This window comes from Aythya marila (genome assembly GCF_965140915.1).
Source record: "Aythya marila genome assembly, chromosome: 4".
In the NCBI taxonomy this organism is placed as follows: Eukaryota; Metazoa; Chordata; class Aves; order Anseriformes; family Anatidae; genus Aythya; species Aythya marila.
The window spans coordinates 8,793,999-8,809,418 of record NC_139045.1 but is presented as its reverse complement, the minus strand read 5'-3'; the positions used below and the strand labels follow the sequence as shown (position 1 = coordinate 8,809,418).

Here is a 15,420-nt window from a genome sequence, read left to right as displayed (position 1 = left end):
AGCAAAGCCATCCTGAAAAGGCAACCTCAGATGTCCCCCATCAGTGCCACTAGCTGATGTGAGCATACACAACTTATTTGCTGTCTCCTCCTTGCTCTGCCAATGTAGGACTCATAACAAAGGAAATTTGAAGAGGCACTAAGCAATGCGGTATTGCATACTAATGTATGGGAAGCCCCTGCTTTTATGGGATTGCTGCACACCCACACAAGCTAGAGCAGCTGGGAGAGCTGTATTTGGGGAATGGCAAGGGCAGTCCCCTAAACCCAGTGCTGCCTGTCCTTCCCGAGTCAGGCACCATGGCGAATCTGGGTCTCTCCACCTCAGTCTGTATAAGAGTCCAATCAGTGCAATAAAAAAAAAGAGGATGAGACCTAGAAAGTGCTGTAAATGTGTGACTTAACCAGTGCCGAACCAGGACTATAAGTCAAGTTTAACAGAGTTTTTTTGGAAGGCTGGTTGGACTTTTTTGAGAAATGGAAATGAAAGCTGTTATTGTCAGAAGATTCCATAACTTTTTTATTTCTCATTTTTACTGAGTATCTGAGAGATTTTCAGACGGGGTATGTAAAAACAGTTTGGCCAGCATGGCAAATATTTAATGCATTATTGACCTTTTCACTAAAATAACTGAATCTCTTCTGGTTTTGATTAGGGTTTCTTTTCTTTTTTCTTTCTTTTTTTTTTTTTTTTTTTTTTCAGTCTCACCCCCCTTCCCCAGTGCAAATAAACAAAATTGATTTCTTCTCCCCCCATGGAGCTTTCCATATTGATAAAAAGGTTGGTTTTAAGTGAAACTGTTTTTACATGAAGCTTTTTTTTTTTTTTTTTTTTTTTTTTGTTCCACCGGCTCAAGCTTTTGGATAATAACATGCCAAGCTATAAAGGGACTCCCCAAATCCCAGTGTTTGGTGAATTAGGAGGAAATCCCATGCTTCCTGCTTAACGTACGTGCGATGCGATTTGGGATGGAGTTATGAAAGCAAACAGGAAGCTGTTCTTGTGATGACTACCTAGGGGGAAGGCTATGCACGAGCATCTCCGAGGTTACGGCAAGCTGGGAAAACCTCTGGCAGCTCTTGCCCAGCACTGTGAGTCGCTGTGCCGTACTTGTGAATGCTGTTTGGATCAGCAGAGCCAGCCTGGAGGAAAGTGACGGGAACACAACCACAGTTTGGGGCTTTGCTTCACCTTTTCCAGCAAGTGTGCATGCCCACGGCTTACAGTCAGATTTATGCCACGTGCCTACCCTCAAAAGATGGATCTAAACAGAAAAAAAAAACACACCACACAACTGATGTTCTGCAAAATGTTTAAGCATACCCATTATAAAACCAATGACAATGCTAAATACATCCTCTCCCTATCACACTGCCAGAGTTTGGGGTTGGAATATCTGCAGACGACCTCATTAAATAAAATAGAGAGAAACAAAAAACAAAGTACGTGCAAAATTAAGGGGAATGTTGTTTCCATTTGTTCAATGCAAGCTGCTTCATAACCTTTTCCATTTTGACCATAATTTCAAATGCTTGCTTACAAATGATGCAAATTAAGTCTGCCTTTGCATACAGTTGGCCTCCCAGAAGACTCAATCCCATTTCCTTCAGATCACCTCTTGGATAATGTTATGATGGAAAGCTCCAGGGGCGCCTGCTCCCGAGACTGGGCTCTACGGAGCACACACAATAAATCACTTCAAACACCGCCATCCCTTCAGTCCTTGGAAGCAGTTAGCACTGAACTGTGCCTCTGTACAACGTTGTTCTGCAGTTCTGTTGACGAAGGTTGTAGCCAACTGGAAAACCGCCGCGTGTCTCTTATCCCTAACAGTTAATCCTTGACTTAGGCTTTAAAAGCTCGCGCTGTTTTATACCTCTGAGTCGAACGTGGAAGCGAAGATGGCTAATGAAAATGACAGGCAATGTAATTACTGCTTTATTGGCACCAGTGCCAAGATCTCTGCCTGCTAAACTGGAATACCTCCACTGGGTGGCTAACAATGCGTGCACTTCGCTAATATATGCTCCTCTCCCCACCTAGAAGGGACGACAGACAGAGGGGGAAAGGCAATGACATTTTATTTTATTACAGTGCCATATACATGTATGAAACATATTGCACAAGAAGGGCACTCGTGATTAAATGAACCTTTATTTCAAAGGTCTGACATGTTTTAGATGACAAACCAGTGATCTGAATGCTTGAGACGCACATTGAGTCAAATCCTATTTGTCTAAATGCCAGCTAACCATCCACTATTTTGAAGTTTACTTAGAAAAATCACCATTATTATAAATTAAAACATATGTTTATTATAAGATACAAAAGCGACTGTTGTTTCCCTTTTTCCAGAACTTGGGAACCGGATTCCTCAAAAATCCAATGATTTAAAAATCCAGAAAGACACCAGAAAGCAAGAAACATATAAATCAGGTTACTCCAAACAAGCCTACCTAGCTGATAGCCTGAAATAAGAGTAGCTTCACTTTTCAAACCACAACTCTCCTCAGTGTTTTCCATACACACAAAACTAATCATACACAGCTCAGAAATACTCAATTACTGGCCTACCAGCCCGAGCTCCTCTCACCTACCATGAGAACTGATGCTGCTCTGTGTCCTGTTCAACTGAACTGGGCAGACTCTGCCTCTAAACATCAGTCTTCTACTTGTGCAAAAATCAAGGTATTTATCTGAAAATGCCCAATAAATATAACCCACATTTTCTTTTCTCTTGCTGTGCAGACCAGCTATGGAAGTGATTTGCCCGGCTTTGGAACACGGCTGTCAGACATGCTGTGTTTGGAAAATCAAATTAGGAAAATCTTTTTAATAGGGTTAATGCTCTTTCCTGTTTCTGAGTTTGGATGTCACACACAAAGTGAGTCCCAAATTATGATGAATAACCAGGGGTTTGAAATTATTACGAAAAAAAAAAAAAAAAAAAAAAAAAAAAAAAAAAGAAGTTGTGTGACAAAGGTTCCATATACAATGACTGAGTGTAAACATGCAGGGTGAAATGCTGAGATGCACTAGCGCATGCTTACCACACAGAAGAATGACAAGGACAGTAATGCTGAAAATCCATCAGAAGGGGGCTGTATTTGATGCACTTTTTTTTTTTTTAATAACTGTTGTAACTGGCTACTGAAGGCTGATGGAACAAAAGCCCAGATTCTGACTCCCTTATTCCCAGGGAGAAGCTCTCTCCTCCACAGACGGATCTCTCGACTTCATTTTAACCCTGCTGAAATCACACCTCAGCCAGCCAAGGCAACCTGGCGGGGCCACCTTGCCTTCAGTGAAGCCTCCTGCAGTCCTAAAACGTTCCTGGGGGTGAGCAAGGGTTGCAACATCCGGCCCAAACTCGTGAACATCCCTGAGATCTGCAAGAGCACATCCCTTTAGAACAGATTAATGTTCCAAATGGGTTATCTGTTTGCAGTGAAATACTGCTTGGCTTTACTGATGCAAATACAATTACATCCACACGACCAAATACAAGGGGTCCACTGATGCATCAAGAGAATTAAATCCATTTCCCCCCCTTTTTTCAACGAGATGCATTTAGGTATTTAATCACGAAGTGCATCCCCAAAAGGTTAGTACGTTCACATGTTGTGTTTCACTTTTTCCACACCAAACATTTTCAAACTGCTGCTGTTGCTAATAAAGGCTGTGCTGGGGTAGGACAAATATCTGCACATATGGCTCTTTTAGAGTTTTCTTCTTAAATTATCAGTTTAATTTAATTAGGTTTGAGGGGTTAAGCGTCAAAAATGTAGTAATTTGTTGTAAAGGAAAAACTGAAACAAAAACTGATTAATATGCAGCCTTTTTACTTTTCTATCCATCTCTTACACCTTCAGTATCAGTCTGTATGGCTTGTCACTGCAGATACATAGCCCACCCTCCCTCTTGTCCCACCTAACCCTCAAAAGAGAGTGGGGCCACAGGAAAAGATGCTGGGCACAGGTTGGTGCTTGGGTCCAGAGGTGGTTGCTCTTCTTTTTCACACATTGGGGCAATTGAATTCTCCTTCTGATGTGGCTTTTTATAGTGGTGTAATGGATATGGCAAAAAACACATCAGAGTTGGTTTTGGCTTAATAATCCCCCTGGCCCCATTCACCCCCCTTTAAAAGTTACGGGCTCTCTCCAACATTGGGCCATTTCCTGTTCTCTCCTGATAACAACGGAAAAATACTTGAAACAGCTTCAGATAATAAGATAAGAAATGCTAATAAAAAAGTGTATTTAGGTCTGCTGAACAGCTTACAGGAGGATTCTGGGATGCAGCGATACGAATCTGTCTTTAAGGAAGCGTGGAGGCTGGTCCACCAAATACTCAATTGTTAAATTTATTTTCCAAAAAGCAATGGAAAAGGAAAGCATGAAAGCAGAAGCCCCAACAATGCCCACAGCTTCCCTAGCCTGCTTCAAAAGATAAAGCTGGTTGAAGAACGGAGAAGAAAAGCAAAATGAGAAATAGCATTAGCAGCAAGTACTGGGAAAAAAAAAATGTATAGAGCCTTGTTCTCTTCCCATCCCCACCTCTTAAAATCATAGCTACGTGGCAGTGGTTGCGGTTTGCAGACACCCCTTTAAGGTTGTTTTGGGGTTGTTTTTTTCCTTTTCAAGGTATCACAGGTGAAGACTGAATTGTTTGCATGATTAAAACCAAGCCAGCTGGCTCCAGACCCACTGAAAATCAGAAGACCAACAAAAACACGAGCAGAGTGGTTCCATTTTGGAGGAGATGGACCAGCTGGAGGAAGACTGGAGAATGGGGTTGGGTAAGGATCTCTTTAATGTTTGTGCATTTTTGGAAATATATAAATAAAGCAGTGGTGAAACTTTGCCCAGTGCTATATGGTGAGAAAAATTCCTGAAGAGGGCATAGTTAAACTGTTGATTCATTGCCTTACAGAAGCACTACGTATACACACATGAAGATCACCAAGGCAAACACTGCTCAGACAATCCCCCAGCTCTGGGAAAGATGCCAAAACCAGGTCTGCACCCAAACCCTGCACCCACTTCCAGCAAACAGGAAATGAAAATAAAAGCGGGCATGGAAAAATGACTCAAAACCAAAAGATTACCTCCCGGCCACAGTCCCTGTTTTTTCCACCTGGTTGTGGAAAGTTTGTGACGTGGCAAACAATGGAAAACGGTGCTGGGGACCTCTTGCTCCCTCTCTCAGTACATCAGCACACCTGCACCCACCAGAGATCCTGAACCCATGCCTTCCAGCCCAGCATCCACACAGGCACCATCCCAGAATCAGGGCCCTTGACTTTTTCCCCTTTCCCCTCTTCTTTCTCCCATCTCCTCATCTCCCCTCTCCCCAGGTGTGTGTGCATCCTTCCTGCCCAGCAGCATTGCATTACACGTGTGGCAGTGAGAGGCCATCGGAGCGGGTGTGGGTGCCCTGTGGTGGGGAGACGTGCGGTCTGAAGCAGCTAGAGACACAGCACGTCCCTTCTTCCCCTCTCGGGCCATCTGTCACGTGAATTCGGGGCTCCTTTCTGTGCCAGGTCCAGCCACCCGAGGGGCTCTTCTCCCTTTCACACCCCCTGTCTGCACAGACTGACACACAGGCACTGACATCTCGGTCTACACGCACGCTGTGCTAATAAAACCTCTAAAAACAAAAAGTCAAGCCTGCCCAATCTCCACCATGAAACCAAGCAGGGAAAGAAAACGATGCAGAAATGTGACACGGCGCATAATGAATTCCGTACTCCCATTCTCTGCAACCTCCTTTTCATGACCAGGTTTCTGATATCCCCACGAGATAAATGCCCGGCACATTAAGGAAACATGACTCTGAGGACGGAGCAAGTACCAGCGGGGAAGGGATACGCGCAGTGACATGCACAGACACGATGTAGGGCGCATCCAGCCCCTGCCAGCAAGCCTACGGCTCCTGAAATCGTGCCGGGGCAGCGGCACTCACAGCAACCCACACGGCTCTCCGAGCAGAAAGGCCAGGGCAGAGCGTGCCTTGTAATGGCCGGGTGAGAGCCCGGGGTCAGGTCTGTGTGGCCGTCTCAAGTGCCTCTCATCGGGGATGCTGGGGGGAGAAAAGCAGCATTCTTCCACTCGCGTTACGCTAGCACCTCCAAATCAAGGCTTCGGTGTGCGCTGTGATTTCCTGGTGGCATATAGGGGGAAAAAAAAAAAAAAAAATCGGCTTCTAAAATTCCTTCCTCTCGCTACCCGTGTCACCAGGAATTTGCAAACGCTTTACTGAAGCCGAACATCCTTGCCGTGTGCGGTTGTGCCCACATGCAGCAGCAACCTCCCTCTCCCCGGCGCTGAGGAGCTCGCAGAAAAGTATTTCCCAGCAGAAGCCACCATTTCCACTTGAGCTCTAACTCCCGGGAAGAGAGGAGAAAAGCACCGAGAAAGTTTTATCTGGCAGCGGCTCGCACGAGAAGAAGCCTCCCGCTGTGCCTGCCTGCCCTGCGGCAGCCCCAGCCGGTGCCACCGCGCCGGGGCTCTTTGTGATGCTCCCCACACATCCCCGGGGCGCACGGCGGAGCGAGGCACTCTCCCTCTGGCAGGGGCACCGACACCCAGGCGCTGGCAGAGACGGATTTAGCAGTCCTCCGGCGCAGGGGGGAATAAAAATAAAGGCGACGCCGCGGCTCCCTCCGGCTCCATCGCGCTCCGGGGCGTGCGCCCGCAAGCGGAGCCCGGCGGGGCTGGAGCCGCCGCTGCCCCCCGGCTCCCCCGGACCCTCTCCGGTCCCACGCCGCTTCCCGGGGACCCTCCCCACGCCCGTGCCCGGACGGGGCGGCTCACGGGTGGCGAGAAAACCCCTCCTGGCCTCGGCACCCCGCAGGTCTCTCCCTCCCGCTCCGCTGCCTCACCTTGCGCGGCGGAGCCGGGCCGGCTGGCCCCCAGGACGGCCAGCGCGGGGAGCACCACGGTGTGCAGCAGGTATCCCAGTCCCAGCCCGCAGCGGGCCGCCGTGCCCTCCAGCCCCTTCCCCATGGCCGGAGCGCGGAGCGCCGCTTCCCGGAGGCGCTCAGGCTGCGCGGGGGGCGGCTCCGCTGGCCGGGGGGGGGCAGCGGCACAGCATGGCCGGGCGCGGAGGGGCGCGGAGCGCGGCGGAGAGATGCTTTCCCGAGGGCTGCGAGGCACGGCGAGGCTCGGCACGGCACGGCACGGCACGGCACGGCACGGCGAGGCTGGGCACGGCTCGGCTCGGCTCGGCTCGGCACGGCTGCCTCCAGCCCGCAACCCGCGGGGCGGGGACGGGCGGGGGCCGGGCCGGGCCGGGCTGGGGAGAGGGGCTGCGCCGCCCGCCTGCGATCAAATGCGAGCAGGAGCCGAGGAGCGAACCCAGAGGGAAAGGGGGCGGGGGAGGCTGGGAACCACCCGCCGCAGACCGGCCCCCGCCGCCCGCTCCCCTGCGCGGATGGCGAGGCGCGCACTGGCGCTCGCAGCCAGCCCCCCGCTGCCCGCCCGGGTGGGGGACACGGCGAGGGGCTGCACCGGGGGGAGCCGTCCCCGAGGGGGCTTCTTCCCCTTACGCCCCCGGTCCCTCCCTCCAGGCTGGGGGCACCCCGGCTCCTCCCCTCGGACCCCAAATGCTGTCCCCTGCCCCCCCCAAAATGCTCTCCCCTGCCCCCCGCCTTCGCCGCGCCTCCAGCAGATCTCGCTCAGCGGGGTGGCAGCGCCCGCAGCTGGGGTTCGCTGCTCGGCCGGGGCTCGCTCGGGTTTTACCGCTGTCCGGGAGCTCGTGTCGGTTTGGGGTTTCTGTCTCTAACTTGCTTTTCCCTTTGCAGAGCCCAGGCAGGTGGTGACCGGCCCCGGCTTCTCCCATGCCAGGCTTTGCCAGCGCCAAGGGGCTGCAGCCCCGCAGCTCTCCGCACCCCGCGGTGCTCCGGGGAGCCTCTCCTTCCCCAGCCCCGAAACTCAACCTCGCAGGGCTGCCTGCGAGACAAGGAGAGCTGTTTTCTGCAGCTAGCACCTTCCCAAACATGCTGGCTTTGCCTTCTGCCCTCGGCAGGAAAAAGTAGCAGCGAGTGGCGATGCTGTAGGAGGGTTTCCCAGGGGCCACAGGAGCTGCTCGTCCCCACAGAGGCTCCATCACCCCCACCCCGTGACTTACAGACCATTTCCATCTCTAGGGTTGGGGTCTGTTGTGTTTTGATGTTGTTATTATTTTGGTTTGTTTTTGCAGGGGTCTTGTTCTCCTCCTCAGCAGCTGACACAAAGCTGCAGTGCGACAGGGAGGTAATGCTTCTTTTTTTTGAACAGGCACAGAGTGAGAAAAAGGGGCAGGTTTGGGCCTGGGAGGCTCCATCATAACCCTGCAGTTGAGTCCTGAGGCTGAGTGGAAAGGGAACTCTGAACAAGGAGAACTTGGCTGCAGAACAGGAGCTTTTTTTTTGGATCACATGTGCTCCTTACACATCCCCAACATCACGCTCCCCAGCCTCATGTCTCAGGTTGGTCGGCAGCAGAGCGTTTCTCCATGTATGGTATTTGTTCACCAGTTTTGCCATAACTTGGTAAAGTCGGGAGCTTCTCCCATTTGTCTGGTATTTACTGCTTCCCTTGCGCTAAGAGAAACTTTGCAGAGGCAAGGAACCAGACCCCGGAAAGATGCCGTGTGTGGAAGATATATTTGCTGCGGCACCAGCTGATGGGCACATCTACTGCCACAGGGGACAGGGGAGGCAGGGCTGGCTTCTCCATTAAACGGAGTTAATTTATTTTTGATGTTTTGGGGCTTCCCAGGAGTATTACCTATAGTTCCAGGCTTAGTTTCTAGTTAGTACCTCAGTGACCTCATTAAAAAGGTCCATCCCAATTTCAAGTCGATGTCCCTGCAGCCCTGCTCGGGGGTCCCTGGTGGCTGCCAACCTGTCAGCCTCTCTGCCCCCGTGTAGGTGCATGGGGAGCATCGCTGTTCCACAGCCAGGACACGAGTGATGGCATAGGGACAGCTAGTTCAATCAGGGGACAAAGCAAGTCTTTTCCTGATAGCCAAGTTGTGGCAGACAGCAGAGGAGAAAGGGCAGTGCAGCCTGAGGTGTGGAGGAATCACTTTCCTACTGGAAGGGGGCATACTTTGACCTGGAGGAGCTGGTTGAAGCAGCAGCACTAAACAGGGGTCTGTCTTCTCTGGAAAAAGGGCTTTCAAATCTTTCTGTGCTCCATTACACGTAAGAGTGCATCCAAAGATGCTACATGTGCCAAAATCATGGAGCATCCTTAGAGGTCCTCCATGCACATGACAAATGCTGCTTGCACCCGGGCTACCCCAAATGCCACTGAGCTGGATTTTGCCTGGTCAGGAGCCAGTCTGCCCCATGAGCTCTTTACCTTTCTCCCAGTGAGATAAGCAGAATTATTAGCCCAGCTTAATAAATTTCAGATTTGACAAAGGAGTTAAAGGATGGAGATAATTCAGGGATTTGGGATTAGAAAGTGCAAATTGCCTGGATTTATTCCAAAAGTGGTTGCTTCCTTGTTGTTACTGTTGCTTGTTTGTTTGTTTTCCTTACAGAACCTGGTTGGGGAAGATGTTTTCCCGACTGTTTGAGAAGCAAATGACTTAAAAGTATATCCGAAGTTAAGTTTACCATTTAGTCATCTTTAAATGTTCTTTAAAATCACTGAAGAGCCTTCATAAACACATCTGAAGCAGAAGTTAATCTCCAGTTTTCATATTTAGACAGAAATGAAGTGTCAAACAGTTTGCTTTGAAAAGTGGACTTAAGTGCGTAACAGGTGCCACTTTAGTTGGTTTTTCAGCTAGGTTCAAGAAATAGCAACTTCAAATTACGCATCCATAGCAAGTGACTATGCAACATTATTAGGTTTTATAAGTGATATAAAATATTTTAAATTTTTCTTTTAAATGTGTGTACTCAAGGTTTTGTGCTTTTGTTTGTTGTGCTTTTTTTTTTTTTTTTTTTTTTTTTTTTTTTTTTCCAAAATAGAAGTTTTTAAAATGAGAGTTAGATTATAAATCAATACTTGAAATTTTTCACCCCTGCTGCCAGCTCTGGAATTTCAAACTCTTGACAGGCAGTTTCTGAAAGTGCAGAGCTGGTAAATTTGACTTCAATGTGTTTTATTGCCCAAACATCTGGAGTTACAAAACAGTCAACTAGAAGGCATACTGGATTGGAGAAGCCATATCAGCTTTCATAACTGATATTGTGAATGTTAGTATAAGCTACCACCTTTTGCTCTAGATATTTTCTAAAGATTTTCTGCATTTATAACAATTCATACAAACCTTAATCTAATTACAGAGCTCAAGGGACAGGTAATTTATAGTTTCTTTTGGTACGGTGGCACAGCTCAGGGAATGTGGTACATTGCAGCAGGCACTGTGCAAAAACAGAGTCCCGATCCCCATTGCAAAGATTTGGGAAACTTCTCATTCATGACTGGAACAGAGGTAGCAATTTACCCTGTGTTAGGTGAGATTTGAGAAGTGCTGGTTCGAACAAGCAGAGGAATCTCGTCCCTGGGTTGATGGTTATAGGTAAGACTCAGTAAGCCATCCTTGCACTGAGCATTGTGTCCCTAGGCAGACACTGCTCCTTCTGGGCACCTCCCCTGAGGAAACCTTTGTCACACAAGTGTTAATAAGGGATGCAGATTCAGGCTCCACATCAAGTGCTTATATTTGGTAGTCAGGATGCTCTCAGCTACTGAAATACACCTAAAGCAGCATGAAGTACTTGAGCGAGGGCTGTATTTTGCAAGCTCCTCCGCTGACTGCAGTGCTGGGTAGCATGTGGCATGCATGGCATGGAAGGTATATCACACACCTGCTTTTGGCTGTGCCATTCCCTCAGGCTCTGCCATGCTGCTCTTATTTTATGGCAGTGCCAGCATAGCATAATCAAAAAAGCAGGTGTGAGACATGTGTCTTACTTCCCTGACATACATACCGCAAGCCATCAAATGTTGCGGTTTTATCTCACTGCTTAGGTAGGCAATTCCTCCCTCTGTGATTACCTTGTGTGATGCTGTGGATCAGCAGATGAAACTACCCTTCTGATATCCTACATTTCAAGAGCAACACAATATCATTCCCAGTTGAAACTTTTGATTTTTTTTCGTCATGCTGGGAATGACTGTTTGTGGTGGAATTGCGGCCTGAGAAAAATTTGTTTCAGAGCTAGCAAAATCAATGTAAACAGGTGACTGTGTTTCAGCTTCCAAAATTTGGAATCATAGCTCACTACTTTGTTTACGCATTTAGGGAACCAGATCTTCCAAAGATCACCCAAGCTCATGAGTTATACTGGAGTGCTAAATTTTCAGTATAGACATTATATTAGCAGGATTGTGGGTCAAGATCTGTGTCACTACCCAGAGAAAAGGGGTTTAAACTGTTTCACCTCATAATAAGCAACACTCCAGAGCTGTGCTGAATTAACTGCAAAGACATTTGATGTCCTGCTTGCAATACCTCTTTGAATGCACATGCTCCCACGTGTTTAATAAATTGATGGCAATTAATGTTACCCACGTTGTTCTTCCAATCAGTTTGGCTTCTCACAATGTCTGAAGAGGACATTCTTGAACTAAAGGAACATTTCAAGCAATTATGCTATAGGCCAAATTCTGTACCTGTATTCCTGCTGGACATCCTCCTGTTGATACTGAGCTTGTAACTCGTGCAATAAGATGCTGCTGGAGCTGGGGACTCACATGCCTAGGGAATAAAGACAAGCAAAAAAAACCTCAAAGGTGTTCTTTCGCTAGTCAGGGACATTATATTTTGAATGGCAGAGGGGCTCAAGTTCCTTGCCCCTGGAAATCTTTGATCACAGATTTTGGAAATCTGTGCCGTGACTACAGCCAAGTAATATACCCAAAGAGTTTTTCCTTCATCTGAGTTACCTGTACACAGATCACAGATTTCCTATGAATTTATTCGCTCCTCACGTTTGTTCGGTGAATATTTGCTCTGAGCAGCTCCCGAGCCGCAGCTCATTCAGGCACAATTCACCGTGAGCATCTGACGAACGTACTCCTGCAGGGCCGTACGGTATCCAAACATTCCCCATCTCCAAAAAAAAAATATTAAAAAACCGAGAGAGTTTGATCCTTTGGGGCTCCGTACTCCTTCCCCCGGCGTCCCGCAGCGCAGCCCCAGCCGGTGAGCCCGGTGCTGCGATGCCGGTGGCCGCGGCACAGCGCTGGCGGCTGCGGCCGGCAGAGGGAGGCGTGCGACATCTCCGGCGGCCCCGGCCCCGCAGGGAGCGTTTTGTCCCCGAGCAAAGCCCTCCTGGCCTGGCCCGGGTACAGCCATATCGTCCCGCAGCAGGTTGCTCGAGCTTAGGGGAAAGGCGTGAGGAGGTTGAGAAGTGGCCCGGTGTGTCGCACAGCACGGCTGCGCTCCTCTCCCCACCGACTGCAAAAATCTCCCCAATTTTTGCAGCATTGCTGCTGCAGATCTGTCTTTGGGATGAATGTCGTCGTGATGCCGGTCTGTATCCCGTGTTTATCCCCATCCGTTTGATGGGTTGCTCTTTCTCCATTTGCTGTTTTAAGGACTCCCTTTCCCCTGATACACTTTGCATAATGTGCCACTAGAAAGAGCTACAACTGCAGTATTTATTAGTCTGCTTCTTTAGGGCAGCACACTGAGAGCATGCAGAAAGCAAGAGTAAGGAAGTATAAGGAAACTTTCCAGCAAAAGACATTTAAGACGATGCTCTTTCTATAAAGAAACAAGTTTTCCAAGAAACTCTCTTTCTCAGAATGGTTAGCAAGATTTCATTCTTACACAGGACATTTTGGTACTGTACAAGAGGGTCAAACTTGCACACACATCTGCATTACCTTAATTTGTCTTCTTCTAGATCAAAAATGGTATGTTTTTCATCGTCAGAGATTTTCTTCGTGGTTAAATGTATCTGCAGGTTTGTGCATGAGCTATTTGGCAAAAGCAGATCACATTAAGCAAATGATGGGAGTCTGAGCATGTGGCAGAGGACCCAGTCTTCCCGCTTACATTTGCTTTGTGAGAAAAAAAGGCAAGGCAACTACAACCAGATCAAAACTTTAGCCTCACTTTATTTATGTTATTTTATCATTATTGTTGTTATTATTACTATTTTCAGTTTGAAATTTGAGAAACTGTTCTCTTGTACAGTGGCTTCAAAATGCAATGCTCCCTATGGCTGCTCTACTGCACCTTCCTAGCATGCATTTACTGATCTATAGCCAGATAATCTTTGTGTTTTGTCACCTTTCACTTATCTTTTTTATCTTTTTCTTTTTTTCTTTTGTCCTTCTGTCCCCCCCCATTATTATTATTTCTTATTATTATTATTTTTATTATTATTATTATTTTTTATCCCAGAAAGAGGCTTTCATAAGGAAACCCTCAAATTCCTGAGCAGAGTGTCCGACAGTAGGAGGGAAGCTGCTGTAGGCGCCTGTAGTGCAGTGCCTGGCTGTGTGTTTTCAGTCTTTTCTCTCCTGGCCTCTTGGTGGCAGGGCAATTAGAGCTCCAACGGTACAGGCAAAAGATATCCCAGTACAGTAATCAAAGCAAACATTATATAGATTTTGATTGCTCCAACAAGAATGAAGCCTTTGTTAAGTGAAGTGGCTTTATTGACTTGAAAGCGGAGATGTATTTATTCTGTTTTGTGAAGTGCTCCAAGCTGTGCGTGTGTGTGGTGCTTATGAATTCAGAGATAAAGGAGTAAAAAAGTTCCGTGTAAAACTGTAGAGGAGAAACTGTATAATTTCCAGAACATTTATTCTAACATTCTTTTCATAATGGCAGTTATAATACTCGCAGTTATCATTACCATCTTATAACAGACCTTAATGTTTCACAAACTGCATGATTTGTTTAAGTCACTTAATTAACAGCATTCTTGCCTGTTTAGCGGTAATTAGTTTGTTTTAATAGAAATACCCAGTTTCATCTATCCACGCAGAGGCTGCAAAATGATGGAACAATAAAAATGCTCAACCCCGCAGCTGAAGATGAGAAGTTTATGAAAATAAAAATCACCCATAATGACAACATGTGATTGTGTTTTAAGTGTGACCTTTAGCTCTTTAAAGCACATTATTCAGTGCTAGAAAGCAACTTCTGTGGTTTGCATTACTACAGTAATTTAAATTGACAACCTTAAGATTTCTTTGTCTGAAGATGTTATTAGGAATTCAGCTGTGCCGTTCCTCCCATGGAGCACATATAATCTCGAGCAAACTTGAAAAATAACGTTTCCCCTTATTTCTGAAGTCTAACCAGGATCACATGCACTTCTGATAAAACACTGGAAGAAATTTTAAGTTCTGTCCCAAGTAGATGCAAATATTCTGGGTCTGCTCTTATTTCAGCTGCAGTTCCACAGACATTTAAGGAAACTGGCTCGGGCCCTTTGGGATCAAGTGAAAAATGTTGTGCCCTTTCACCTGTAAGGCTCTCCCAACCATAAACACAATAGCGAGAGCTGTATTTTAACGAGGGAGTGTTGCAGGTTATCTAAAGCTATCTAGTTTATTATTACTTTAATTCTAGACTTACATTTTTATTCATTGTTTCTCTTTTGAGTAAGATTTTGAAAGGTAATATCACATAGATGGATGCCTGACTGTGGCTCCACACAATGCTTCCTATTATTAGACGTTTCAGTTGAGCCATGTTCAGGGATGATTAAAGTACATTGCATTGAGTTTCTTAGTTTATTTCATTCTATACACACTCATAAATTAGTAGATGGTAATCTATTAATAAAACTTAATATTCTATGTCATTACCCTCTATGAAGTGTTGCTTTTTTATTATTATTGTTTTTTATTTCCCTGAGCTGGACCTATTCACAGACTTTTCAAGGGTCTGATGAGATTCCAATATTGGCTTGATAATGGCCAAGACTTTCCCTTCCTCTCTGAATAAGATGAACTTCAAGATTTAAAGGGGTACCTTACCTTCATAACTAAAATATCACTGTCACAGTCTGTCACTGGACTATTAGAAATAGTTCTGAAGTGTGGAACAAGAACCTACCACAGAAAAACTGGATGCGGTGAATTCCAGTCCTTTGACCAACAACGCAGCACAAGGGATCATGCTGTTAGCAAGAAAAAGAGGATTTGCTTACACTCCTAAGAGCTCCTTCTTCTTCAAAACATAGAAGGTGAGGAAAGGAAGAATATGATTTTACCAACAGGGTTAGACTGTAACAAACCTGCCTAGGGACACATCAATTTCCCTGGAATTAAGACATTCCAAGTAGCAACAATACCATCTTGCTTAATAATCCTTTTGAAAACAAGTTTTATTCAGCATGCAACCACAATACAGTATGGGGAAGGGTAGACATGGGAGGCGAAGGAGATAGTACATTAATACTAAAAAAATTCAAAATTCACTGTATTCACTGGGTATGGCAGTAAG

At 46.7% G+C, this 15,420-nt stretch overlaps 1 protein-coding gene across 2 annotated transcripts in view; it reads right to left on the bottom strand.

Moving 5' to 3' along the window:
- The window catches only part of UNC5C (unc-5 netrin receptor C), a 243,023-nt gene extending 235,690 nt beyond the window's left edge, over positions 1-7,333 (bottom strand). For both annotated transcript variants that reach the window (XM_082759773.1, XM_082759774.1), the window contains exon 1: positions 6,884-7,333. In XM_082759773.1, coding sequence (XP_082615899.1) covers positions 6,884-7,007 — 124 coding nt within the window. In that variant the 5' untranslated portion in view covers positions 7,008-7,333. The remainder of the gene's footprint in view (positions 1-6,883) is intronic.
- Between the last annotated feature and the right edge of the window lie 8,087 nt (positions 7,334-15,420).